This window comes from Mixophyes fleayi, chromosome 3, assembly GCF_038048845.1.
Source record: "Mixophyes fleayi isolate aMixFle1 chromosome 3, aMixFle1.hap1, whole genome shotgun sequence".
In the NCBI taxonomy this organism is placed as follows: domain Eukaryota; kingdom Metazoa; phylum Chordata; class Amphibia; order Anura; family Limnodynastidae; genus Mixophyes; species Mixophyes fleayi.
This window is the reverse complement of record NC_134404.1, coordinates 300,012,625-300,040,594: the sequence shown is the minus strand read 5'-3', so window position 1 is coordinate 300,040,594 and position 27,970 is coordinate 300,012,625. Positions and strand designations below refer to the sequence as shown.

At 39.3% G+C, this 27,970-nt stretch overlaps 2 protein-coding genes across 4 annotated transcripts in view; one reads left to right on the top strand and one right to left on the bottom strand.

Annotated features, from left to right (window-relative positions):
- The window catches only part of COMMD1 (copper metabolism domain containing 1), a 116,959-nt gene extending 100,969 nt beyond the window's left edge, over positions 1-15,990 (bottom strand). For 2 of the 3 annotated variants that reach the window (XM_075203876.1, XM_075203878.1), the window contains exons 1-2: positions 15,832-15,990; positions 14,719-15,565 (exon numbers count right to left, since the gene is read on the bottom strand). In XM_075203876.1, the coding sequence (XP_075059977.1) occupies positions 14,719-14,991 (273 nt within the window). In that variant the 5' untranslated portion in view covers positions 14,992-15,565; positions 15,832-15,990. Of the gene's footprint in view, positions 1-14,718; positions 15,659-15,831 lie in introns of those variants that run through there. The other variant, XM_075203877.1, reaches the window with a different exon arrangement.
- Positions 15,991-16,012: 22 nt separating this feature from the next.
- CCT4 (chaperonin containing TCP1 subunit 4) lies at positions 16,013-24,122 on the top strand. The gene is made up of 14 exons (XM_075203875.1): positions 16,013-16,283; positions 17,793-17,845; positions 17,935-18,024; positions 18,603-18,711; positions 18,992-19,134; positions 19,845-19,966; positions 20,365-20,497; positions 20,733-20,872; positions 21,723-21,819; positions 22,051-22,161; positions 22,256-22,386; positions 22,626-22,860; positions 22,948-23,061; positions 23,973-24,122. Exons 1-14 carry the CDS (start codon positions 16,148-16,150, stop codon positions 23,985-23,987), a joined length of 1,629 nt encoding a protein of 542 aa, XP_075059976.1. The 5' UTR covers positions 16,013-16,147; the 3' UTR covers positions 23,988-24,122.
- Positions 24,123-27,970: the final 3,848 nt, after the last annotated feature.

Genomic DNA, 27,970 nt, shown 5'->3' with positions numbered 1-27,970 from the left:
ACCTGTTCTGGAAAAGCCATCTGAGAATGGCATTACCAGAAGAGAAGCATTTAAATAAAAAAAAGAAAAGCAATTGTAATTATTTATAGATAGACTTTTTAAATTGTATAATAATTTAATTCAAGCAAGAAAAACATTTTGTATAAGTTAATAATTAATATTGTAACTTTTTTCTTTTTCTTTAGTTGGTGGAACCGAGAGCCAAAATCTGGGATTAGTTTTTATTGTACATGTATGAGCCAGCAGATGTAGACTGTCCAGGCAAAGTGGTAAATAACTCTTAACATTCCAGGACAGTGTTGCAGGGGTAGATAGTTATCGCTCAGCTTCCTATGTGATTTTTGGACAAAAGCGAAAGGTGATTTTTTTATATTTTGTCACAATGGTTAAGTACAATTTTAATCAGTAGGCACCAAATAGACATTGTAAACTGAAAAACAAGTCTAGTATATTATACAATAGAAGAATTTAAAATAGGTTTAAAAAGTCTTGAAAAAGGATTATAAAAGATAGAACCTGGGATCATTCTGAAAAATAATTACAATGTAGCCCATTTCCACCCAAAAAAAAAATCCAGCTGTGGAAATGCATGCAGGGTAATAGTTGTCAGTAACATTAAAGACTTAGGATTCTAGGTATGTCGTAATATACCCAAATTCATTTTGTATATCAGACTGAAGAACAAAATATTCTTTGCTACCCATCACCCACCAGGAATAGCAGATCTCTTTTCCAGATGGGATCAATATAAATGGACTGAATGTACATGTTCTGAGGTGACCTCTCTCAACTATTCAACCAAAGACTCAGCACATGCCAAATATACTTTATCCAGGAAAATGTGGTGGCAGCAACAAAAGGATACGGGTCAGGCCAAGAGCAGAGCTACATCTGTGAGCTGAGGCATACAGACACACAGACATGGGCAATGTAATAGTACACAACTGAGGGACGTATAAAATACATGTATATTTATATTCCAGGGATAGGTATCTGTGACTCTCCAGCTGTTGTTGAACTAGAAGGTCCAGCAGGAATGGCTGGCACAGCATGCTAGGACTTGTAGTTCTACAACAAAAGAGCTCCGTGTTGGCAAGGCCAGAACATGCATTATATTTAATATATTGCTATTGAATCTTATGAATCTGGAATATGGTTTGTCCATATTGGGAGTTGTGCATTTACATACCTCATGCTGTGCTAAATATGCTCTTCAAGTGACTAAAATAACCGCCTGTACTGGAGGCCCATTGCTGGTTCCACAAGTGATTTGTCCATGAGCTGGTTTCACAAGTCATCAGTTTACTCAGACACAGTGACATTAGTGAAGCTCCTCATACATCAAATGTAGCAGACCCAGTTCAGTACAACAGCCAAGTAGATCTGTCTTGGTGTCCGCACCAAAGCCCATCAACAATGAGTTCTAAGTGCTGTACCTGACTAGCACTTAGGAGCATGCTGTAGTCACAGGATACCCCAGCGCACAAAGGTAAATAACGCAGTAAAGGGTTTTTATGGCTTTTTATGCATTCTATCAAAGCACTTAAAAACCACAATGTGTCAAAAACACAATGGTCTATGGTCCACATGTGCTTAGTTTATTTTCTTTGTAAGTCTCTATAATTTGGATCCACAACAAAACAAGCCAAAGAAAAACAAACACACACAAAGACATTTGGGGGCATATTTACTCAACTGCAGGTTTGAAAAAGTGGAGATGTTGACTATAGCAACCAGTCAGATTCTAGTTATTTATTTAGTACATTCTATAAAAGGACAGCTAGAATCTGATTGATTGCAACAGCTCCACTTTTTCAAACCCACAGTTTAGTAAATATACTCCTTGGAGTTTGTTCAACCCCCCCCACACCCACAATTCTCTGCGCTTTAGATGGACTTTTGTGATCCAATGAACATGCACATTTTGGGCCATTTTAGAGATGGATATTCATTTCAGATGTCAGGCTACCCTTTCTTGCAGTTTAAAATGTTGCAATATAATAAAGCAAATAATTGTGTATAAAAGCAGTGATATATTGTCTCAGAATGTACTAAATATTTCTAAGTATGTCTGTCTTATAACAGAACATGGGAAATCATGCCACAAGAAGAGGCGCATACAAATACGATTTATAGCAAACCCACAGCTAACAAACCACGAGAACAGATAGTTGAAGGGAACTTTAAGCAGTAATGCCAGATCCCAGAATATTGTAACCTTATAAGGAAACAAGTTATCATTCAAACCCTATGCTGTAGTACAAATCAGAACATTAACAAATCTGTAGTTAAACATCTTATCGCTTGCTCACCTACACGTTATAAATGGGGAAATAGCTTCAAGCTTCAGCAAGCAGGAATACTGCACCAATAATAGTAAAATAAATATATTTTATATATACACCCCTCTAAGACCCCAACTCATTTACGCAGCTATGCTCTCAATGTCCTACTAAAGTATAAAGAAAATAATAAAACTACACGGTCTTTCCTTGCATCTATGCCCCTTTTTATGCATGCCAACACTTTAATGACCCTTGCAGCTGCTGCTTGACATGAAGCACTATTGCTAAGTTTACTGTCTACGAGCACTCCCAAATCCTTTACCATTTTAGATTTTCCTATTTAATTTAAAGATTCCGTCCTTGTTTTTCATCCCTAATTGCATAACCTTACATTTATCTATGTTAAACCTCACAGCGCTGGGGTCAGAAGTTCAATTCCTGACCATGGCCTTATCTGTGTGGAGTTTGTATGTTCTCCCAGCGTTTGTGTGGGCTTCCTCAGGTGCTCCAATTTCCTCCCACACTCCAAAAACATACTGGTAGGTTAATTGGCTGCTATCAAAATTGATCCTAGTCTCTCTCTCTCTGTGTCTGTCTGTGTGTATGTTAGGGAATTTAGACTGTAAGTTCCAATGGGGCAGGGACTGATGCGAGTTCTCTGTACAGCGCTGCGGAATCAGTGACGCTATATAAATAAATGGTGATGATGATATTCCATTTGGCAGCCCAATCCTGCAGTTTACTTAAGTCCCTCTGCAGAGAAACTACATCTTCTTCTGATTTCATTATCTTGCAGTTTGGTGTCATCTGCAAAAATAGAAACTTTGCTCTTTAAACCATCACCAAGATTATTAATAAATAACTTAAAAAGGACCAGCACAGAACCTTGAGGTACACTACTTAAAACTTTAGACCAATTAGAAGTGTTCCATTTATCACAACTCTCTGTTCCCTGTTCTCCAACCAGTTTTCGAATCAAGTACAAATGTTGTTTCCTAGACCCAGTAGACCACATCTACTGTACTACCTTGATATAAGTTCCCACTAACCTCTTGTAGAAACTAATTAGATTACTCCGACATGACCTATCCCTCACAAATTCATGCTGATTCCCACTAATAATCTTATTGCGCATCAAGTAATCCTGAATACTATCCCTTAATATATCTTCCAGTAGTTTACCCACTATTGATGTCAGGCTTACAGGTCTATAATTCTCAATATGAGCTCATTCCCTTTTTAAACAATGGCACCACATTGGCTATTCACCAATCCCTTGGTTCTGAGCCAGATGACATTGAATCTATGAAAATTAAGAATAGTGGTCTAGTTATTTCTGAGTTTAGCTCCACAAGAACTCTTGGGTGTATGCCATATGGACCTGGAGAATTATTTCTATTAATTATATTCAGTCGCCTTTGCACTTCTTCCTCTGTCATCCAAGTATTAATTAATGGTATGGTTTCATTTCCATTTGTATGTATTATTCCTACCATTTATTCCTCTCTAGCAAATACTGAAGAAAAGAAAGTGTTTAATACCTCTGTTTTTTTCCTTATGATCATTAATCAATCCACCCATCTAACTTCTTAGGAGGTCCTATATTGTCTTTTTTAATCCTTTTGCCATTTATATACGTAAAAAAACTTTTTAGTGTTTGTCTTACTTTCTTTTGCAACTTGTTTTCAATTTTCTAATTTAATCTGATTTCCTTTGAGCATGTTTTATTACATTCCTTGTAGATACGGAAGGACTCCTCAGTCCCTTCAGACAATTTAAAATCACGCTTCTTCCTTTCCATTTCTTTCCTTACCTTTTTATTTAGCCACATTGGTTTAGACTTTTACATATGAATGAACTTATATGTGTATTTTTCCAACAACCCACTTTTCTTCTATATTTTTTCCGTCAAAAACTGTGTCCTAGTTTATGCATTTTATAGACTCCTTTAGCATATTAAAATTTGCCTTTCTAAAGTTTAAAGTCCTAGGTGACCCCTTATACTGTTGCTACTGGAAAGTAATTTCAAATGAGACCATATTCTGATCACTGTTTCCCAAGTGCTCCCTTACTTGAATATTTGATATTATGTCTACATTATTTGTTATTACTAGGTCCAGTATAGTCCGGTTCCTAGTTGGGTCCTCTACTATTTGAAACATGTAATGATCTTTTAGCAAACTCAGAAATCGGTTGCCCCTACGTTAGTAACAAATCAAAAGCATATCATTTTACATCGACCAGTTTGCAAAGTGGAGACTGTAGACAGTATTTACAGCTCACAAGAAAGGTCACCCAAAATTAGTGTGTACATGTATGCGTTTCATATGCAAACGTAATCGTTTTCTTTTAAGACAAGGTCACTCTAATAATGAATTAACTACCTATGCAACCAGTTGAATGTGATCTTAATGTGGCTTCTACCTGGCCTAAGAACAAATGAAAAAAAACTTTCTACTTCCACTTCAACCTTTTCTATGGAATTACATTTAGGAAAGAGATATAGCTTAGTTCAAGGAGGACGATAAATCCCTTGTACTGTGACACACTGCTGCCACCTAGTGAAGAAAATGCATTAATTCAGTGCGAATGTAGAAAAGAAAACAAGGTTACCTCACCACTAGGGCAAAAACAATGTCCCAACTCACATTTCAGAAAAAATAAAAAAAATGAAATAGAAAAAAATTCTTACTGAATTACAATGAATAGCTTTTAATAACAAAGTATATAAACAAGAGCAAAATAAACTGCACATATGATCTTGCAGCTATGGTAGCAACTACTAACATGTTGTGGCCCTTTGAGGGCACCTGTCATCTACATAGTGGAGCCTGAAATATTGCAGCGCACATGGGCAGCGTAACAAACAGGATTCTCCACTCTCTATACCAGCTGATGGAGAGGAATACAGTGATTTGCAGGAGATAAAGGCAGTTTGCCATAGATTACAGAACTTATGGCACGATTTACTCCTATCGAAATGCTCTGGACACTGCAAAACAAACATACTTTCAATCTCTTATCTATGCTCAGGCTTCTAACCCCAAACGCCTTTTCAATACATTTAATCATCTTCTCAATCCTCCCACCCCGAACCCTCCATCTACTATCAGTGCTCAGGATCTTGCTACCTACTTCAAGGACAAGATTGACAAGATCAGACTAGAAATGGTATCCTCTTCCTCAACAAGCCATCAGCTCATTTCCTTCCCACTACCCTCTGACACACTTTCTTCATTTGACCCCACAAATGAAGAGGAAATTTCTACGCTCTTCTTATCTTCCTACTCTACCTCCTGTCCTCTTGATCCTATTCCCTCGCAAATTGGTAGATCCCTGTCTTCTGTGCTCATTTCACCTCTAACTCAAATCTGTAATCTCTCACTCTCTACTGGCATCTTTCCATCACTATACAAGCATGCAGTGATTACTCCTATTCTAAAAAAACAAAACTCCGACCCAAACTCTCTCTCAAATTACCGTCCCATCTCTCAGCTCCCTTGCCCCTCCAAGCTTCTAGAGAGACTTGCCTACACTCGCCTCACACGCTTTCTTTCCGCAAACAACCTGTTGGATCCTCTTCAGTCAGGCTTTCGTTCTCAACACTCCACAGAGACTGTGCTGACCAAGGTTGTTAATGATCTGATCACTGCTAAGGCTGAACGCCATTACTCTCTCCTAATTCTCCTTGATCTCTCGGCTGCATTTGACACCGTTGACCACTCTCTTCTCATACAAACACTGCAATCCCTAGGTCTTCAAGACACAGTTCTATCCTGGTTCTCATCTTACCTCTCTAATCGCTCTTTCACTGTTAATTTCTCTGGAGCCACCTCTGCTCCGCTTCCCCTATCAGTTGGAGTACCACAAGGCTCGGTGCTAGGTCCTCTGCTGTTCTCTATCTATACCGCTTCTCTTGGAAATCTAATAAGTTCCTTTGGCTTTCAGTATCATCTCTATGCGGATGATACCCAAATCTATCTATCCTCTCCTGATATCTCGACATCTGTGTTGTCCCGTGTAACTGACTGTCTTTCTGCCATTTCATCTTGGATGGCCTCTCGTCAACTCAAACTTAATCTTTCTAAAACAGAGTTAATAATATTCCCACCCGCCAACAAGAGCATACCTGACATTTCTATCTCTGTTGATAACATGACCATAAATCCCACCCCACAAGCTCGCTGCCTAGGTGTAATCCTTGATTCACGCCTATCCTTTGTTCCCCACATTGACTCTATATCTAAATCATGTTACATACATCTAAAGAACATTTCCAGAATCCGCACATATCTCACACAAGACACTGCTAAAACCTTAATTCATGCACTAATCATCTCCCGCATTGACTATTGCAATTCCCTCCTTACTGGTCTTCCCAAAAACAGACTCAAACCCCTAAAATCTATTTTACATGCTTCGGCAAGACTGATTTTCCTTGCAAATAGCTATTCCTCTGTTGAATCACTCTGTATGTCTCTACACTGGCTGCCTGTCTTCTACCGAATCCAATATAAAATACTTTTACTAACCTACAAGGCCATCAACAAAGCTGCACCAACATACATCTCCTCTCTTGTCTCAAAATATCTCCCAACTCGGCAACTCCGTTCTGCAAAAGATCTGCGTCTCTCATCCACCCTCATTACATCCTCCCATTCCCGGTTACAGGACTTTTTTCGGGCTGCACCCACTCTATGGAACTCTCTCCCTCGCACAATAAGACTCTCCTCTGTTCTACAAACTTTCAAGCGTTCTCTGAAAACCTACCTATTCAGACAAGCTTATAATATTCCTCAACCACCATCTTAACCTCACTACCTTTAGCCTGTTACACAATTTCACACAAGACAACTACCCCCGGAATAACATTGTTGTGTGACAGGATCATTTAGCTTATGAGTCACCCTACCTTTGCAGTCTGGCTGGGCCAAGATGCAAAATGTATACTTAACATCATGTGTCAATCTCCCATTGTCCCATAGATTGTAAGCTTGCGAGCAGGGCCTTCTCACCTCTTTGTCTGTTTTACCCAGTTTGTTTATTAGTTTATTACGTTTGTCCCCAATTGTAAAGCGCTACGGAATATGTTGGCGCTATATAAATAAATGATGATGATGATGATGATGATTTAGACCACAGTAGTAACAGAATATAAGCAGCAATTTAAAAAGTTCAATCGCCTGCATTAAACACAGCTTGCGGCACAAATCGGCTTAAAAGAACCTTAGGTTTAAAGAAAGAAAAGCTACAGATTTAATTGAAATAAATAAATTAATAAACATTGATCTGTGTGTTATGCAGATTGCTGTGAATCTAAGCAAATATACTTAACTCTGTTGTATTAATTAATAAATTAGACTCAAATTTTCTGTAAATAACATAATCATACAGCCCCACCCCCTTGAAATGGTGTGTTGTTTTGCTATAACCACTTGTTGAGACAATTATAAACCAGCTTGGATTAGCATATAGGTATATCTTATGTGCCTTAAATGAATAACAACGTGTACTGCAGTGAGGAGGAATCAGAGGAGGTCGTCGATTCAAGAGCAAGGGTATTGAGGAGTTAAAACAATATATTACTTAAGGATTGGATCTAAAGCCAAATAATTACATCTATGGAATTGAGTTAAAAAAAATTGTACATAAGCCAAAATCACTTCTGCAGCAACATCGCTGCAGAGATTTGACTAGCAAAATGTCAGAGTTGGCTGGAATCTGGTTACAGTGTTTGTTCTAAGTATACAAATGTGGACATCCACCTTTCAAATGGTTCTAACATTCATTAATTTTAAAGAGGCAGATGTTGAAAAAATGTCTTATATTGAAAATAAGTTGCTCGTATTGCTCAATAAAACAATGCAACTCATGTCTGGAGAATGTTTTGGTCCAAAGCTACAGCCTGAAAGTAAATATGCTATCATTAGTTTTAAAATAACTTTGCCATTAAGCGCACAGTTCTATTATAGTCTATAGGATATATTGTATTAAATGGCACACCTATTAATAAATACAAATAATTTAACACAGAACAATACTGTGTAATACAGACGGAGATAAGAAGGCCCTGCTCACAAGCTTACAATCTTTAGGACAATGGGAGTTTGATACATGAGGTTAACTGCTACATATTGCATATTGGTCCAGTCACATTTCAACGGTAAAAAGTGCTTAGTGGGCTACATGATCCAGTCACACAGTAATGTTTTCAAAGGGTTTTTGTCTTGTGTGAGCTGTGTAGAGCAGTGGTCGGCAACCCACGGCATGCGTGCCGCCAGACGTAGCACGCTGACCATTTATGTCTGGCACACCGGCACTGAAGCTGCTTCAGTAAACCAGCTGATGAAGGCCGAAACAGAGCTTCTGCGGGAATAGGAAAAGGAAATTTGTGGATAAGAGACGCAGATCTTGTGAAGAACGGAGGTGTCCAGTTGGGAGATATATTGAGACAAGTGAGGAGATGTAGGTGATGGTGCAATTTTGTTGAAGGCCTTGTATGTAAGTTGAAGTATTTTATATTGGACTTGGTGAAAAACAAGTAACCAGTGTATTTACTGCATACTTACCAACTTTGAAGTCTTGTCCTCCAGGAAATCCTAGAGGGGGGGGTGAAGTGGCATGGCAGAAAGGGGCGGGATGTGGAGAATAACCTCATTTTGGCCACGCCCCTGCTACATAATGACACAAAAGCGTTTTGCTGTGGAGGGGCACCGGCAAAATGACAAGAATCGACACAAATCGTGTCATTGAGGTTACCACAATGCGAGAGCATGGCCTGCTCTCCCAGAAGATTAGGAGACCTTCTGTTATCAGAACAAAACACGTTGAGCCATTCAGAAACATTCATTTTTTTATCTTTCTTTATTGAGGTGATAACAAGGAATTATAACCAGTGCATTAAGACAATCAGTGACAAACAAGGTTTAGCAATTAACCTCACAATTGTTCCTATATGAGTGGAAGAAGAAGAATAGGGGACCAGAGAAATAGAAGACAGAGGGGGAGGAGGGAAGGGGCATGAGGGGGAGGAGGGAAGGGGCATGAGGGGGGAGGAGGGAAGGGGCATGAGGGGGGAGGAGGGAAGGGGCATGAGGGGGGAGGAGGGAAGGGGCATGAGGGGTCTTCAGGGCTTCCCGGGAGTAGCTAGATGCTCCCTGTGCATGAAGAGGGTTATGGCGATTTAGGGAGGGCTGCCATCCCGCCCACCGAGCCCAGTCAGAATGCCCCTGGAGAATGAGCCAGAATTAAATACGTGTTATGACTGACCTATAGGTGGGCGTCTCCTTCAAATCCAACCACTGAAGCCACATGGCCGTCGAATTTAGTAAATCGATTTGGACTTGAAATTCAAAGATCATCTATAGACATGTAAAGGTCAAGTCACCTTAACCAATCAACCACACTGGGGGGGGGGGGGGGGGCAGTTGACCTCCAGTGGACTGGAATTACAACCAATGCTGCACTGCTTAAATGCCTGATTAGTGATTTTTTATATTGCGATATCAAGGTGTCGAAGACATACAAAACTCATAGCCATCTGGATTTCTAGGTTTTCTGTTGAGAACTGATGGAGTAACATTAATTTTTATTATATGTCAGAAGGTTGCCAGTTCTGTGACAGCACACTGTACCGTGCTTTATAGAACTATCTTTTTCTTCAATACTGATTATTTGTTTTTATATTGAATGACAACGAACAGTGGAGCTCTGTCTGCAGTAATAGCTCAGTGTTACAGAAAACTAAGCAAACGGGATGATACAGAGTTGGCCACAATCGCGGCCAAAATCGCAACCGCAAAGTGTGCTCACTAAATAAAGATGCAATTACGGGCATATGCAAAGCTGCAGGTCTGCACCAATTCATCATTATCAGCTACTTATATAGCACAACTAATTCCGCAGCGCAGTACAGAGAACTCACTCACCAGTACGTGCCTCATTACAGTCTAGATTGCCTTACATACACACAGAGACTAAGGTCAATTTAATATCAGCTACTTAACCTACCAGGTACCAGTATGTTTTTGGAGTGTGGGAGGAAACCAGAGCATCCAAAGGAAACACACACAAACACGGGGAATACATACAAATTCCACAGAAGCCAGGGACGGGAGTCGAACTCATGAACCCAGTGTTATGAGGCAGAAGTGCTAACCACTAAGCCACCATGCTGCCCCAGCAATTGATTATGCGCTCAGTTTATGCAAGCATGTCACATACACTTACAACCAGACTTCTTACCATTTGTTTTGTTCGCAAAATATGTATTTGCCATCAATAAAACTTCAAAAGCATCTCTAACACAGAAGAAACAACTCGTCATCTCATGTACATGAATAAAACCCATCTGCTGAAACATGCACACAAATAATAAAGTATAATGAATGCACATACAACAATGAAAGCATCTATCAACGTCAGCAGATTGTTCGCAATAACCAATCACAAGCGGTTGAGTATTGCTGGCGACAGGCGTCATTATCCACTATTTGCACCTTGACCTCTTGCAAGTAATACAGAATGAACAGACGTATATGCATCTATTCACACTCTATGTTATAATGCCTTGTCTTGCCTCTCCAGGAGCAAAGAGGCGTAAGTGCCAGCATCACACAAATCTGCATAGGTGCTTATCTGTGCTGTCACTTTATGGGCATTAGTTGAGAAATTTAATTCAAGACATGGTACGCAAATTGGCACACCTCCCACTCTACAATCCCCATACAATCTCTAAATGGTGGGCAGCAAATGCAGAAAGAGTGGGCTTCCAGTGCAGAGACGCGGAAAATAGCAAACAGGAGGACATGCTCTTGCCACAATACGTACTTTAATCACCATAATGACTGAGGGTCATCCAAATGCACATTTTTGTTGACTTGTTTGTCTTAATCACTTATAATATATTCAAACTGTAATGTCAATGGTTTTCAGTTTGTTACATACACTCTCGAATGGATTTTATCTAATAGTACTTGCAACTGTTTAACAGACATGCTCCATTGTGCTCTGCCAACCCCATTACCGTGTCATCTGCCATTTGCCAAAAATAAACACTTTAAGTGCTGCAGACATGTAAGAAATTCTTCTTGTCAAGTGAATAGATTTCACCTGCAAGTACCATTAATTACACTTTACAAGGGAAGTAACATCTGAAAAGTACTCTCCCAGCAGCCACTGCTAATACCAAGACTTGTCGCTCACGACAGCTATGGCTACAGGACTCTCCCACATTGGTGTATTAGAGCATCCTTCAGCTTCTCAACCTTTAAGCTGTTGCAGAAAGCTCACATTTTCAGATAACACAGCCCAGCAAAAAAAAAAAAAAAAAATTGTACAAAGTTAGGGTATGTTGTGATTGCTGAATTCAAAAATGTTTTCCCGAATTGGCTCTAGTTCTTGAGATAATGGATACCCTCAAATAATAGGGAACTTAGCCGTAACGCGCACATATGTGAGTCTATCAGAACATTCTAGAAGGTGAGCCACGCGACCATTCGAAGTGTTCACTCCGCAATCATTCTAAAATATTCTCCATATATTAGTGATCGGTCACCCAACCAGCAGTCAGTTGAGCAATTTGTGTTCTCTATTGTGTTTTTCTTGTTTGTCATCCCTGTAATATATTTGTATATATGTAATTAGTGTAAATAAGACAAGTTGTATATGGAGTGGTTGTGTGACAACTTGTATATAGTGTTTCAAGTAAGAATAAAATCAATCTCCCACTACATCATATCAAGCTGGGACTAATAAAACAATTTGTAAAGTATGGAAAACTAAAAGCTGGAATCTTTGATGGTCTTCAAATTCTTAAACTTATCAAGGATACTAATTTCACAAAATTTATGAATAATGTTGAAGTTTCTGCTTCATGCAGTTGTCTCAATTGTCAAGACCTTCTTGGGTAACCACAAAGCAGACAATTATGAAGAACTGGTGCAAAATACGCTCACATTAAAAATGTGGGTATCAATAGGAGCATAAAGGTACGTTTTCTCTCTAGCCCCTTACAGATTTCCAGATAATGGTGGTGATTTTAGTGAGGAACAAGGTAAGAGGTTTCATCAAGATATAAAGGTGATAGAGGAAAGGTATCAAAGCAGATGGGACAGACACATGATGGCAGACTATTACTGGAGCATCCATCGTGATTGTCCTGATAACCCATTGATAACGCATTTGTAATTATCCAAATCAGTTTACTATGTTTATCTGTTATTATACCGAAAATAATGCAATTATGTATTTCATGTTTTTGCTTTTGGATGACCATTACACTTTTTTGCATTTTTATGTTTTTCAATGGAGTAACAATTTTCTCAAAAATCAGACCAAATCTAGCAAATCTGATGTCATATTTGTAAACAGCACCACAAGGTTACCCAAAAATCACTATTATGACTAGCAATAAAATGAGTGTTGACTAGTGTAATCTTACATAGACTCCTGAGTCCGCCACTCACCACAATGTCAATGTGCTTGCCATGCTGAGCCCCAAAGCACATTGACACCAGACCTGATGTCTCATTGTTCCCCATTTCCGGTTAGATTATAAGAGCATTGCCCTCTTTACACATTAGGATCAGTTTGTCAGAGGACACATTGTGAGATTGTACTCATTTGAAGAAGCTGCAATAAAGCTTTACTAGCTTAAATGGTAAAATAAATAAAATTTGTTACAGGAAAAGTGAACCTATTTGCAGTTATGCCAACAGTGAGAGCAGAAGTGTGCTGGAAAAGCTGTAACGTCACATCGCAGGCATAGTCACATCACATAGGGGATATACCATTATCACATCGCAGGCATAGTCACATCACATAGGGGATATACCATTGTCACATTTGGCCTCCTCATCTCTATAACACATTTCTTCCTTCCACCGCACCCATTTAACACCTGCCCCCCACCATCATCGTTGTTTATTTATTTGGCATCTGACACATTTGACATACATGAGAACAAGCATAGTAACAGTTAAATATGTAAAATTAAGCAGAATAAATGCATAGGTGCAATTAACAGAACAAATCGCATGGCATACAGGGCATATGAGGTAGACGGCTAGAAGACAGTCATGAGACATAAGGATGAGCGCACAGCCCGGCACATTAATTCCGTCCTTACTAAATAGATAATAAACAGCTATAGGCCAGCCTGCCACCATGATAAACAGGCCTTAAGATCATAATATCTCTCAATGGTATCTATGCATCAAGCTTTTTCACACTTAAAAGATGCAGAAACTATTGTTTTCACATCTTTTAAGTATGTTTTCTATGCATTATCTGCCTAACGAAGGAAATTTCACAGAAATATTCTGTTTAGGCAAATACCATTCATCATCACAGTCCTCATAGATTACTTAGGGGACTGCGATGTTCTGCAATGCATGAAGCTTTGATAAGCTCTGCATTACGCAGACAGGTAATGCCATCTCAGGATGGCATTACCCGTCTTTTTCTATGGGATTCTGCTGAAGCCTCTCTGGCCTCGCAGAATCCAGTACAGTGCAAGGGCTGTGCGAACAGCACTTCCTCCTATCACCGGCAGCACTAAGCTGCAGGTAAAGAGAGAAAAAAAAAAAAGAGATTGCAGCGTTGGGGTCACTTCGGCGGGGCTTCCAGAGTAGCCCCGGGACGGTGCATCTTAGTGGTGCATAAACAGAGCCGTAACTTAGAATTCTAGTGCCTGGGGCGAGAAAGTCAAATGCTGCCCCCCTAGCACTTAATTTTAACCAAGTGAACCTAAAATATTCCTAATTGCGCCCCCCTGCAACGTTGCGCACTGGGCGATTGCCCCTGTCGCACAGCCCCAGTTACGGCCCTGTGCATAAATATGCATCACTGCAGTATGCAGCAATGCATATTTAGGAGCACCGCATCTTATTGATGCATAGATCCCTATGTATAGTACAATACACTTCCAGAACATGATCCAACCACTCTACATTATCATAACACAATTGATTTATAGTATATACCAGGGGTGGGCAAACCAATCCTCAAGGGCCATATAACAGTTCATGTTTTTAGGATTTCTGTCTGTAGAAACAGCTGGGATAATTACTGACCCAGCCAAATAGATTAACTCAGCTGTGCATGATTAAAGAAATCCTAAAAACATGAACTGTTATATGGCCCTTGAGGACTGGTTTGCCCACCCCTGGTATATACAGACATGATGGAAACACCTACCCAACCAACACCAAAATCACCACACAATGACCTTAATACCATTAAACACTAAATTTAATAAATGTTAACTCACACAGCATATTGCCTCAGTAGAACAACTGGGTCATTGTTCAAAATTAAAAATCAGCACATTTAATGCCAAAGTTTACGTTTTGTTCCTAAAAGTGTTAAAGGTTCGTAATTTAATTCCCATTTTAATTTTGCTAGTAATACCATGGACTATATATCCATCTACCTTGATGATGCCTTGCATCTTGTTATGTAATGCTCTGAATTCATCCAGCGGCAGCTCCAGGTACAGCTCCCTCTTCAGTAGCTCCTCAGTAATCTCTGTGTTTCCATAGTACAAGCTCTGGGCTATGCCATTCAGCAGTCCGCTAAGAGCCTTGGTACTCTCTGCATCAGCCATGACAGCAAAACGACCATGTGACTCGGGAGGACCTCGGTCACGTGATTCAAAGCAGTTGAATGGCGGATGTATAGCTGGACGTTGTCTATTGGCAGCCATATTTCGGTTGGCGATTTATAGCTCTTGTCCTGACGACTGTAATAGAACCGAAGAGACTCTGAGAAACACATATACCTTTATGGTATTATGTAAAAATATGTGCAGTACTTGTAATGTCATCTGATGTCTGTTGCCCGATGATGTGGCTGTAAATGACGCAAATATAGGTTTTCAAACCGCTTAAGAGCGTTCAAATTAGAGTATCGCCTCAAATTATTGCAAATGTTTAAATGGACTGCTCCTGAATGTCAGCGCTAAGGACCCAGTTGGATGTGTCTGTCCTTATTCTGTGCTTTGAAACCAGACTGATGATGATAGCTTGAGATTAGAGGGAAACTATAGGCAAACACAAACTTCTTTTTATTATGTTTAAAAATAGTATGTTAAATGGAATGTTACTTTTCCTCCCTCAACAAACTTTTGCTGTTCATCTAGACCTCCAAACCCTTTCTCCACCTTGTGGGATCTGAAGCAGGTGGTCTGTTCTGGAAGCCTGAGTTCCTGTAGCATTGTAGTCTATCATGTAAGGATATTCTTAGAAGGGGAGCTGCCAGATGGTGTTTTCTTCAGTCTTCTACAAGCAAGTGAGGATGAAGGATCATGCATCAGTGAAGTTTACATTTCTTCAAAATATTATTACTTTATTAAAATGATCTCCCACTTAATGCCTTTATAATATCATAACCTTTCTGTAAAAAAAAAATATTGCGATCCTTGTACAAACGAATATAAACATTTATTAATAATGTATACTTTATAACAAAGAACTATTATAACTTTAATGGACACCCCCACTCACTAAGTGGTGCCACAAACTAGAAGCATTACCCTGTTACCCACTGTCTGTGCTGCAGCCACAAACATGTTTGAATCCTGCCAGGTGAAGGAACTGAGAGTACATAGACCGGTCACGGATCTGTTATTACATTGTCCTGACAACTACAGGATGAGCACAGGCGCTCTGAAGGGCGCCATCTGACGTCATCGCGTACCAAAGACTCCTTTACGTCCTCAGGAGCACGCCTCCAACCGGCGTTTTGTTCTAGAAGCTTCAGGCGCCCACTATCTGCAGCCATCCTCCGTCCAACTACCGTCACCGGCACGGAGATATCTCCATCATCCATCACTGTGGCTCGCTGCACCGACAGGCGCCAGTATGACTAATAATTCCGCTCCTAAATTCATGGCAGCACCATCCGGTGGTGGTAATGGTGGGAGCAAGAAGAAAGGAGCCTATCAGGATCGGGACAAACCGGCCCAGATCCGGTACAGTAATATCTCCGCCGGGAAAGGTGAGGCCGCTGTCCGGCGTGGGGCTCATGTAGGAGCCAGCAGGGGGTGACTAGTGATGTACTGTAAGTGTGGTGCGGGGTGAGGTCTGTGCCTCCAGCTATGGCACAGCCTGTACTCAGACACCGCAGTGTTGTTACCAACGTTACTTCTATGGGGTGCTCAGTCACTTACATTTTGCCCCAATTTGGAGTTGACAAAGGGAAGGGGCGGTCCCAGGCTGACAGTGTGACAGGGGTGCAAGTGTCTCAGGGATACTCCCCAACTTTACATGTACAGGGTGAGACCTGATTTACAATAAACACAACAATGAATAGATTGCATTCCTGGTACATCATTATAATACTGTTATAAAACAGACCTATACATACATACATGGGGCAGCACAGTGGCTTAGTGGTTAGCACTTTTGCCTCACAGCACTGGGGTCATGAGTTTGATTCCCGACCATGGCCTTATCTGTGTGAAGTTGTATGTTCTCCCCGTGTTTTCGTGGGTTTCCTCCGGGTGCAGTTTCCTTTCACAATCTGAAAACATACTAGTAGGTTAATTGGCTGCTATAAAAAAAACTGACCCTAGTCTCTCTGTGTATGTATGTTAGGGAATTTAGGCTGTAAGGTCCAATGGGGCAGGGACTGATGTGAGTGAGATTTCTGTACATTGGTGTGGAATTAGTGATGCTATATAAATAGATGATGTTTAGTTTTTACCTTAATTAAATACCCAGGTGCCTATTTCTACATCATTTTAGATATAGGAGTCATTTGATTGCAGTCAGAATGATCCATTTGTTGACTTATATAAATAATAAAAATGCATTTTAAAAGCTAGTAAGCTTACAGATTTGGCTGATGGGACTTTTTGTATCCAGCTCTGTTCTGTTCACTTCTGATACTGAAGAATGGGGTTCAGATTATTTATCAGCTGCTGAGTTTTCAGAGTTTATTTTGGCTCAGAACTGTGTTTCTTACGCTTTTTCAAGTAGCCCCCAAATATATGTTGCGTCCTCTCACCAATATATGGTGTTGGTCCTCTTAAGTTGAACAGTGGGTGGCCAGTGTCTGAAATCCCCAGTTTAAGAGAAACTCGCTGGTTCAGTAATGGTCGTATATCTCTACCATGAGTTCTACAGATGTTTTAATTTCTGTGCTTTTGACAGCTCTTGTGTTGTGAGCATTGATTGGATAGCTGCTGCACCATCCTATCGGTGTCATGAGCATAGTTGTATTTAAAAACTTGCTGCTTGTTCCTGATGGTGTAAATAAAGGAGGCAGTGTTTAAAAACTGCTCCCAACTGCATGTGCAAGTGGGTATGGAGCAAGATTTTTTATTTTTTTTATTATACCAGTGCATATTAAGGGTCGTAAAATGTCATTTGTATCCAAGTTGTGAGAGAATTGATAATTTCATTATTTCTGATAATTGGTCTTTCCACAGGAGACTTAAGAAAACACATGTATAAGTTCTGGTATGTATGCAAATAAATTAATTTTAAAATGTATTTGTTTCAGCTGTTGCTGATGCCGTTAGAACTAGCCTTGGACCAAAGGGCATGGACAAAATGGTAAGTTAGTTTCTCACTTTAAATATTGTATGAAAGATTTTTGATGGCTACCCTTGCTTCATTGTTGGTTTTTTCCCTGCATGCTCAAGATTCAAGATGGTAAAGGAGATGTAACTATCACAAACGATGGAGCAACAATTTTGAAGCAAATGCAAGTCCTGCATCCAGCAGCAAAGATGGTAAGTATATATATATATATTTATACATCTACCTTCTGTATTTAGTCTGTTAACCTGTAGGTTTGTTGGTTTTTGTTTAATTTTTATTTACAAGGCTGATGTTCTCTTATATATCTACTATATTGTACACATTTGTGTGAAGTTCATATATGCTAATTCAGACTAAAACTGGTCACACGTTACATGTAGGTCGAGTTGAACAATCAGGAAAAATGATCCCAAAATGGCACAGTTAGCTGATGTCCACATAAGAACATAGACTAAGGTCATGGACAATTAATGGTTTGTCTTTTACTCTTGATGATAAAAATCTACTCAAATTGTATATTATTATTATTTTTTGGTTGCCAGTTATGATCAGTGGAATCCCACAGATGTGGCGATCTTGGCACAATTTGATCTAAATAGTTGAAATTCTCATGTGTACGGCCAGTCTAAGCATCCATGTGTAACTGAAAGTACCCACTAAACAGCAGATTTACCGGATAGACGTAAAATGTTTCTGCTAGACAGTAAAATGGCTGTATAAAACCTAATTAAGACTTGTATAACCAAATTTGATTCTCTTATGTTTCCAGTTGGTTGAATTGTCCAAAGCTCAAGATATTGAAGCTGGAGATGGCACAACCTCTGTTGTGGTCATTGCTGGAGCTCTACTAGATGCTTGTGCTAAACTTCTGCAGAAAGGTAGACACCAGTCATTATTTGTACATTTAAAAACATGCTTGAAAATGCTCCCTTATGTAATACACATTTAGTGTTCCTGGCCCTTAAAGGAAACTAATGTTAAACTGGAAGCATTTCTAAATGCAAACTCTCTGAAAGAAACACATACAGATTTTGGTCTTCAGGACGGGGAACACTGTAAAGTGCTGCAGAATGTTATGCGATTTGTAATCCTGTAAGAATATTGTCAAATTACTTTGGGAAATTGTTTACAATCCTTTGGGTTTTCTCCCCTTTATAGGTATACACCCCACTACCATTTCTGAGTCATTCCAGTTGGCTGTAGAGAAAGGAATAGAGATTCTAAGCAATATGGCTCAGCCTGTGGAGCTAAGTGACCAAGAAACACTGTTGAACAGTGCAACAACATCACTAAACTCAAAGGTATGATTTTCTAATTAATAGAGCTGTCTTTGTTTAGGCCGCCTTAGCCAGGCTGTTCATTGCTGAAAAACCTAAGCATTCAACTAAAGTGTTGTGACAAATATGTGGTGTTTTGGCAAAACATTGACTTTAAGTTGGGCTTGTATGCAGCCCCTCTTAGTCTGCAGCATGCTCATATGATAAAAATAAGTCTATCACTGCCTACATGGTGCTAGGTCAGCCCCACATGTAGTTCATGGAAGTGTTCCTTTATTCAGCACAAATAATGCCATTTTAACTGTAAGTTAGAAGGCTTAATACTAATGTTTAATACTCCTACTCTGAGCCACCAGCACTGAGGCTCTTCACTAGGGTGGTGCTCAACCATCACATAGGATCAGCAAGATGTAGTATGGCTGCAGTAGAGGTGGTGGCCTAGTACTTTTTCATACCTGTAGTTTAGTAAATATACCTCCCAAAACTCATATCTGCTTATTAACTAAAGATGCATTGTATATGTTCCTGTTGAGCAGCAAAATAACAGACATAGAAGGGGTAATATAACATTGGTCTGTTGGTCCTCCAGGCCTGCAGTGTGTTTGTAGCACGTGTTATAATTTAAATTTAAACACTGAGGCAATAATTTGTAAAGTTGGATATGACTGTTCATTGATTAAAAATGAAGTTGAATTTTGACAAGTATCATCACGTTTTCTGTTTGTCTTCTCCAGGTGGTGTCTCAGTATTCCAGCTTGCTGGCACCAATGAGTGTAGATGCAGTAATGAAAGTGATTGATCCATTGACTGCAAGTAGTGTTGATCTTCGTGACATTAAAATTGTCAAAAAACTTGGGTAAGAAATGTCTATTTGTTAAATTATACACATCAGCATAGATCATATCACTTTGAGTAATAACCCCAACTAACTGCTGTGCAAGGATTTAATGCTTTTGACAGATTAAAAAATGCCAGCTGACCATCTCTCTTGGTTAGCAGCAGTGACTGGGTTTAATTAAACTTTGTAGAATGGAGAAATGTAATTGTTGCTGGTAGGCAAGTGTTTGTTCCTACGTGTGTGGGAGCCCTGGCTGTTTTGTTGTTTTTTGTTTGCCCCCTTCCCACATTTTAGCTTATACTTTAAATATTATACACATTTCAAACGATGATGCAATATTTGTGCTCTTGTACATATGCTATAATACTAGTTATTGGGTATTGTTCCATACAAGTAATACACTATTTCTTTTCTAGTGGAACCATTGATGACTGTGAGTTGGTTGATGGTCTTGTGCTTACACAGAAATTGACTAATACTGGAGTTTCTCGGGTAGAAAAAGCAAAGATTGGTCTGATTCAGTTCTGTTTATCTTCTCCAAAAACAGATGTGAGTCTCTTGAATTATTATACAACTTAAAATGCTCTATTTTTACCTATTGTATAGGTGAATTCTTAATGGCATCTAGTTGTTACGCTTCAAAATATTAATGTGATTTGCATTCATTTTAAACTTGTACAGGACAAACCGCATTATAGTGTCATTGGACAATTGCACTATGACAACTGGACACTGAACAGGACATCTCTGTAAATTACAATTGTTAAACTATTTTCTATTTCAGATGGACAATCAAATAGTAGTGTCAGATTATGCACAGATGGACAGAGTTTTAAGAGAAGAGAGAACCTACATTCTCAACCTTGTGAAACAAATTAAGAAGGCTGGCTGTAATGTGCTGCTTATTCAGAAGTCAATTTTAAGGTATAAAAAAAAAAAAAAAAAAAAAAACCAGTATCTTGTGATACTCAAGTTATTAAAACCTTTAAAGGTTTTACTCTCTGTTTTATTGTAGTGGTTGGTCACTTGATTTAGCTGTACAGTGTCACATGGTTGTTTTAGAACACTGGGAATTTACAACAAGAAAAATTCTACCCATGAAGTGGCGTTTCCAGTCTACAGAATACTGATGTTTTGTGCCATTCTGAAACACTCATGTATGACGTCATACATTGGTGACTAGTGCTAGCACAGCTGTGTCACTCACTTCACTTTGACTTGCTTCCTTGTATATGTATTTATTTTCAATGTTTCATGTCCTGAAATTGAAGTTCATTAAAACAATATTACTGGTGTTAATTTTGGAAGCCATATACATATTGCTCTTGCAATGGGGCATTCTCATTTCTTGATGAGCTTTAAAGGCTATTCATTGGTATTACATCTCACATTTTAGGATATTGTTATGAAGTAGGCAACAAAGGTGTGGTTTTATTTGAGAGTGGATGATTAAATCTCTTTACTTTGTCTTGATGGCATTGGAGGTGTGTACTGGTTTGGAAAGATCTGAAAATATTGAGAGCATGAATAACGGCATTAAGCACAACCCCTCTAGTTTGTTCACGTTGCATAGAGAGGGATTGCATACAGCTATGTCTGGTGTCTACAGTCCCTTTACAATGTTTGTTCTCCCATTTACAGTATCGTTAAGAAATTGCTTTGTTCTCATTGGGTGCACCTTAGTGTCCTTATTTCTGACCACCTAAATGTGTAAGTGTGCTGTGCCAATTCTACTGGAGTTAGTCTGATGTGATTTCCTTGTTTGCTTTATCAGGGATGCACTTAGTGATCTTGCCTTACATTTCCTGAATAAAATGAAGATTATGGTCATTAAAGACATAGAACGAGAAGACATTGAGTTCATTTGTAAGGTAAGAATCAGCTATTTGTGATAATCTTAATAAAACCCTTGTTTGCATGGCACAGTATTTAATGGGGTTGTTCACTTTCTTAATCAATCCTGTCCCACATGTACACTTAAATGGATCGGGGGGAGAGTTCAAACTTAATGTGAGACCCGGACTACTGATATTTTTTTGCACCACTGCAAGTCTCTAATAGAACGCTATACATTATTTTATTTTTTTCCCCCACCACCACAGACGATTGGAACTAAGCCAGTCGCCCACGTTGACCAGTTTACTGCAGAGATGTTGGCATCAGCTGAACTGGCTGAAGAAGTTAGTCTTAATGGTTCTGGGAAACTTGTTAAGGTAAGTCATTTACCATAATTCTTTTATGTTCTTCTTTATCTACTGTGGTGATTTGTTTTAAATATATTTTTTGTTTTGTTTTTCCCCATTGTAGATAACTGGGTGTGCCAATCCCGGAAAAACGGTTACTATAGTTGTACGCGGTTCAAACAAATTGGTGATTGAAGAGGCTGAGCGCTCCATTCATGATGCACTTTGTGTAATTCGATGCTTGGTTAAGAAAAGGTATGCGTTGTTTATCTTAGGAGGAGGAGGCTGGGGTTGACCTGCACATGTTGGCACACTGTATCCCACCTTGTATATAATGGTAAATGGTGAGACATAAAATGTTTTTTAGTGGGCACATGAGTGGTAAATCGGTACCTCACACTTATGTTGTAAACCAGTAACAAAGTTGCAGATCTACATTTTGTTTAGATGATAACTTGGGGTTGCAGAAGGTCTAATTATTTTCTCCCACCTAGAGCGCTTATTGCCGGAGGAGGTGCCCCTGAGATTGAATTAGCCCTGCGTTTGAACGAATACGCTAGAACTTTGAGTGGCATGGAAGCATATTGTATCAGAGCATTTGCAGATGCCATGGAAGTGATCCCATCCACACTGGCAGAGAATGCTGGTCTTAACCCCATATCCACTGTAACAGAGCTGAGGAACAGACATGCTCAGGGCGAGAAAACCGCTGGGATTAATGTGCGGAAGGTAATATATTCTGTATCTTGCTTTCCAGCCTCCACTGATGAATGATCTCCGTGTCTAGAACACTATTAAATGCCTATTTGTTTACAGGGAGGGATTTCTAACATTTTGGAGGAACTGGTGGTTCAGCCTCTGTTGGTGTCAATCAGCTGTTTGACTCTAGCTACAGAAACTGTTCGTAGTATCCTGAAGATTGATGATGTGGTCAGTATTAAATGCCTTACTTAATCTCAGTACATATGAATATACGAATGTCTTCGTTACAGTAAATAAATTTTAATATTCATTTTCTTATGTAAGAAAACATTTGTAGCAGTGTGCTGAATACTTAGTTTAGGCCAGTATGTTTCTAGTAAACCTATGCTTCAGTCGCAGGAAGTGATATTTGTGTCGTGCCTATGGACAGTGGCTGATGAAATTTAGCATGTGGTTTTACACAAAAGCAATTCTGTCTTCCATGGGCAATTTATGAACATTTTCAATTGCTTTTACAAATAGGTGAAAATCAGTGCTCTAAATATTTGTCCCATTATTGTGTGGTTACAGCCCACTAAGCCACAAAAGGTTTTGTTTGGTTTTTTTTCTCCAGATATGAACAAGGAAAGTAAAATATAATAATGTATTTACTAGCTGAAACATTGTCTGTGCAAAACTACCTTGCCATAGATGCTAAGAAACAAATGTGATTCTAAATCATGTATCTATGGCACATTTGATGCCTACTGTAACATTTTCAAAATGACTGACTAATGGTATGAATTCTAAGGGACAGACTCAATTGGCCACGATGTTCCTGAGAACATCACAGCTGCACTTTATTACCATTTATACGGTAAAAAAAAAAACTCCCCCTAGAATTAAATCGGCCCCTAACTGTCTACAATAATTGTTGGTCTACCAGCAAATAAAACTGTATGTATATTTTTCATTAATGTGATTACAATATAATAACTTGCTGTTGTATACACGAAAGTTTACTGTAAATACAGTAATTAGTAATTTACTGTAATTAACTTGAGCAGCAGCTGCTATGGGGAACACTCCATTTTATTACATAAAATGTTTGCGCTCTCCTACTGCATGGTATACTATAAACTTATTTTGTTTTCCAACAGGTAAACACACGATAGACTTGCATATGCTGTGTGGTCGATGAACTACTTAAAGAAGTTGCATTAGCTCTTCATTCTGTTGACATCAAAGCTGGCTGTTTATCTTTTCGTCAGCACTTAATTTAATAAAATTGTTACGTGAACTTCCAAAAACTTTGGCTCCGATGTGTTTTTGCTGATCACGGGGAAAATATTTAGGCTAGAAGAATTCTTGAATATTGCATGTTTTAAGCATAAATATTTAAGGAATAGTTCTAGTGAGGTTTGCCATAAACTGGTTCTATGTTGGAGTTTTTGATCTAGAGGATGACTATCAAATTTGCTTTTGCTGCCATGTCTGTCCTTAAATGACTACTAAAATGCTAAATAATTAATATATCTATAAATATTATATCCAACCTGTTAAATATTGCCCCAGATCCTGCAACCCACTCTGAGCAGCGCTTGAGTGAAAATCCCTGCTTAGGCAATACTTTTTGGTTTAAATACCCTAAGAGGGGAAGACATTTCTATCTGTTTAGCCGTGCTGAGGATGGGCTCCCTTCTTATTATGGGAAGTGTCGCACTAACAGTGAAGCCCTTAAGTCTCTACTTGCCTTCCAACGATGCATAAATATTTAGCTCCTGTAACATTGAGAAGCATTCCTATTCAACATAGGTGATGGGAGTTATACATTTCCTTAATATAGTAATGCTGTAATGCATTAGTACGGCGGTTCCCAGGGGTGCTGCGGGAGGAGGGGGGGGGAAACGTACCAATCCGGCGGCGCCCGGGACCCAGTATCCTCCTCGCTGAATGTCGTGCGTGATGACGTCACGCCCGACATTCAGTGACAAGCGTCGGGAGAGAGGATGCTGGGTCCCAGGCACCGCCGAATTGGTAAGACAAGAAATAGAACAAAGAAGGTCAAGTATGGTAAGTAAAGAAACGGAGGGGAATGGTGATAGGAAACAGCAATGGAGGGGCAAAAGGATGAAGGAGGGCCCAGAGTGTGGGGATGAAGGAGGGCCCAGAGTGTGGGGATGAAGGAGGGCCCAGAGTGTGGGGATGAAGGAGGGCCCAGAGTGTGGGGATGAAGGAGGGCCCAGAGTGTGGGGATGAAGGAGGGCCCAGAGAGTGAGTTAGCTGTAAACTGTTCTTTGACAGAAATATAATTGAAAAAAATATTATTTTCCCTTGGACTTGTGTGTATTCTTTTTGCATACAGCTAAATAAGTATTTCTGTCCTGACCTAAATATTTATTCTGTTTTTTTTGACCCAACTACTTGTAAAACGGGACTACTCTGTAATTATTTTGGGGGGGGTGCCTTGAAAAAATTATGAAGACTCTAAGGGTGCCGCGAACTGCAAAAGTTCGGGAACCTTTGTATTAGTATATAAGTGAGGGAGACCGTTTACGCTCGCAGTCAGCAAAATCTTAAATTGGTGCTTCTTGTAGCTAAATTTAGTTAATCCAGGAAGGTGATATATGCACAAATACTTCCTGAAAAAGTGACTGAAGTACATGCTTCGGTTTGTGAATACCGAATTAGTGTTATTTGTCATATCGAAAACTGCCACACAGATTAGGTGTTTCTCTTTTTAGTACAGATTAATTATACGTATAAATTGCTTTCAGTCTTCATAAAACAAGTGAAACACTTTTATATTTGCTCTGTAGTTGCTGACCACCCCTTATAAGGGCTATATCTATCTGCTTGTGAGAATGTTAATTAGGGTTAGATTAGGGCTTAATCTGCTGTCAGTGGGCAGACAGGCCTACATAATTAACAGCCAATGGATTTAAACAAATATTGTAAATCAATGGTCTATTTTATTGTCACTTAAGTTATAACAATATCAGGACAAATGATAAAGAAATGGTGTTTGTTGGAAGGATACACACTAGGAAGCAGGTAATTACATCGTAATTTCACAGTGCACTTATCAGAACGTATCCCGACACCGGAACAGACTTCTCCAATATTAGTAGAGGACGGCTTCACTGGATTATATGGATGCGTCTTTCAAACACAAGTGAGAATCATTAGTGATATTTTGTAAAGTCTTTATAAATAACTGCAGATTACTTTTGTGCTTACCTAAATTTACAGTTGTAAATTAATGTTATCTGCAATAAAGTTTGTTATTTAGACATCCTATGGTTGAAATGCAAACATCGAAAACAATAGTTATAGTCTATTGAAGAGATATTTAATCTATATACAGGACCACTGTACAGAGTAGGAGATAAAATTAAATGTCTGTTTTTCTCTTATTGAACAAGGTTATCAAGAATCGCTGTAATAGAACATATCCTTGATGTTGGTGACAAAGAGCCATATAAGTTTTAATCATTTTTATTAACCCTTATTAGGGTGTACAGCAGAGGCGGAACTAGCGATCTGTGGGCCCTGGAGCAGGGAACTCGGAGGAGGGAACCGGGTCCTACAGCTCGCTAGTTCCCCGTGCAGCGGACCCCATTAACTCCATCGGCCCAGGTCCACTGCACCAATGGTAGCTCCGCCACTGGTGTATAGATCAGGGGAGGCAACCAGTCGGAGCCAAAAACCATCTGTAGATAGAGCAAAGAGCCAACTTTACATATAGAGATATAGAATACACAGCTTAAACATGCCCATACATAATGCACATACATTCATTGAAAATGTAACAATTTACAATATCTTGCTAAGTGAAAAAGAAGATATCCAACATTTCCAAAACGTTCAGAATAATGGGCAATTCAGCTCTTACCTCACTGATATGTCCAGTGGAGTAGGATTCAAAGGGTACTTTCAGTCTCCACAGTAGCTCACGGTGCTTCTGTACCCAAAATTGCTGTGAAGGTAACTGTTGAAGTGGGAAAAAAAAAAGTTATAAATAGCCAATATGCCCCTCAAGCCTCTTCACATTCCCATCAAATCTACCTACATGCCCCAGAAATGCCTGTCAGATATGCCCATCAGGCATCTTCACATTTCCAGCAGATCTCACCACATGCCCCATACAGGCCAATCAAACCTCTACACATTCCATCAACTTCTCAATGCCCCTTGTCACACCTTTCACACAGCTGCTGAATCCCGCTTAGAGGAAGGAGAGCTACACACACTCCTCTTTCACTGATATGATCGCCTATCATAACGTGACCCCTGTAATATGCAGAGGAGGTCACATGACACGGCTGCCGTCAGATCTATGGCTGTCGGCACCTGGAGCACTGCTGACCGCCTCAGGGTATCGCCAAGCCGGCCGGGAGCCTCAATTTTAAAGTCTTAAGAGCCTCGGGTTGGCCACCCCTGGTATAGATCCTGATAACTTTGTAGTTCTAGAAAAGAGAGCCTAGAATTTGAGCTATTGTAACACTCCTGTTGGTAGGTGGTGTTCTACTGTAGTGTGGATCGTACATGGTCTCTGGATACTCTTCTTTGAATCGACACAGCAGTGGGACAGAGAACCCTTGGTTCACCATACAAGTAGGACACCAAAAATTAAGTAACGTCAAATGTATTATTCAGGAACAATATATTACTAAGATGTTGTTTTGGGGACAAATAATAATTAGCAACAAATTACAGAATTACAATTTTCTATCTATAAGCAATGCTACTCACAAATATTTTACTCCTAATCTAAATCAATATTCACTGCCTTTGAGTGTTTTGGCAACAGTTATGGAAATAGCACAGCAGATTTTAACATTTTTACATTTCTACATACAGCATACCAAATAAAAAAATGAATCTTTTCATTTCTATATCAACAATCGGCAGTCTTTGTGGTAATGAACATAGCTAGGCAATAATGGATACCAAACCACAAGATGGAGGATGTCTCTGAGGTTACAGTTATAATGAGGATTCTGTATGATTGTGAGGTAGGAGTCTGTCACTGGACACACATCACACTTATCTGGTTATTAAACATAAATAATACTGATATGCTGACAAATATGTGAAACTACCGTATTTGTTGTTTTCCTGTCACAGTAATTGTCACTTGCAAACAGGTAAATAT

Excerpts from the sequence above, each read along its gene's own strand:
- CCT4 (XM_075203875.1), top strand. The coding sequence starts at position 16,148 with ATGACTAATAATTCCGCTCCTAAATTCATGGCAGCACCATCCGGTGGT. Across the intron at positions 22,162-22,255 it reads GTTCTGGGAAACTTGTTAAG|ATAACTGGGTGTGCCAATCC; the intron begins GTAAGTCATTTA and ends TCCCCATTGTAG. Across the intron at positions 22,861-22,947 it reads CTGGGATTAATGTGCGGAAG|GGAGGGATTTCTAACATTTT; the intron begins GTAATATATTCT and ends ATTTGTTTACAG.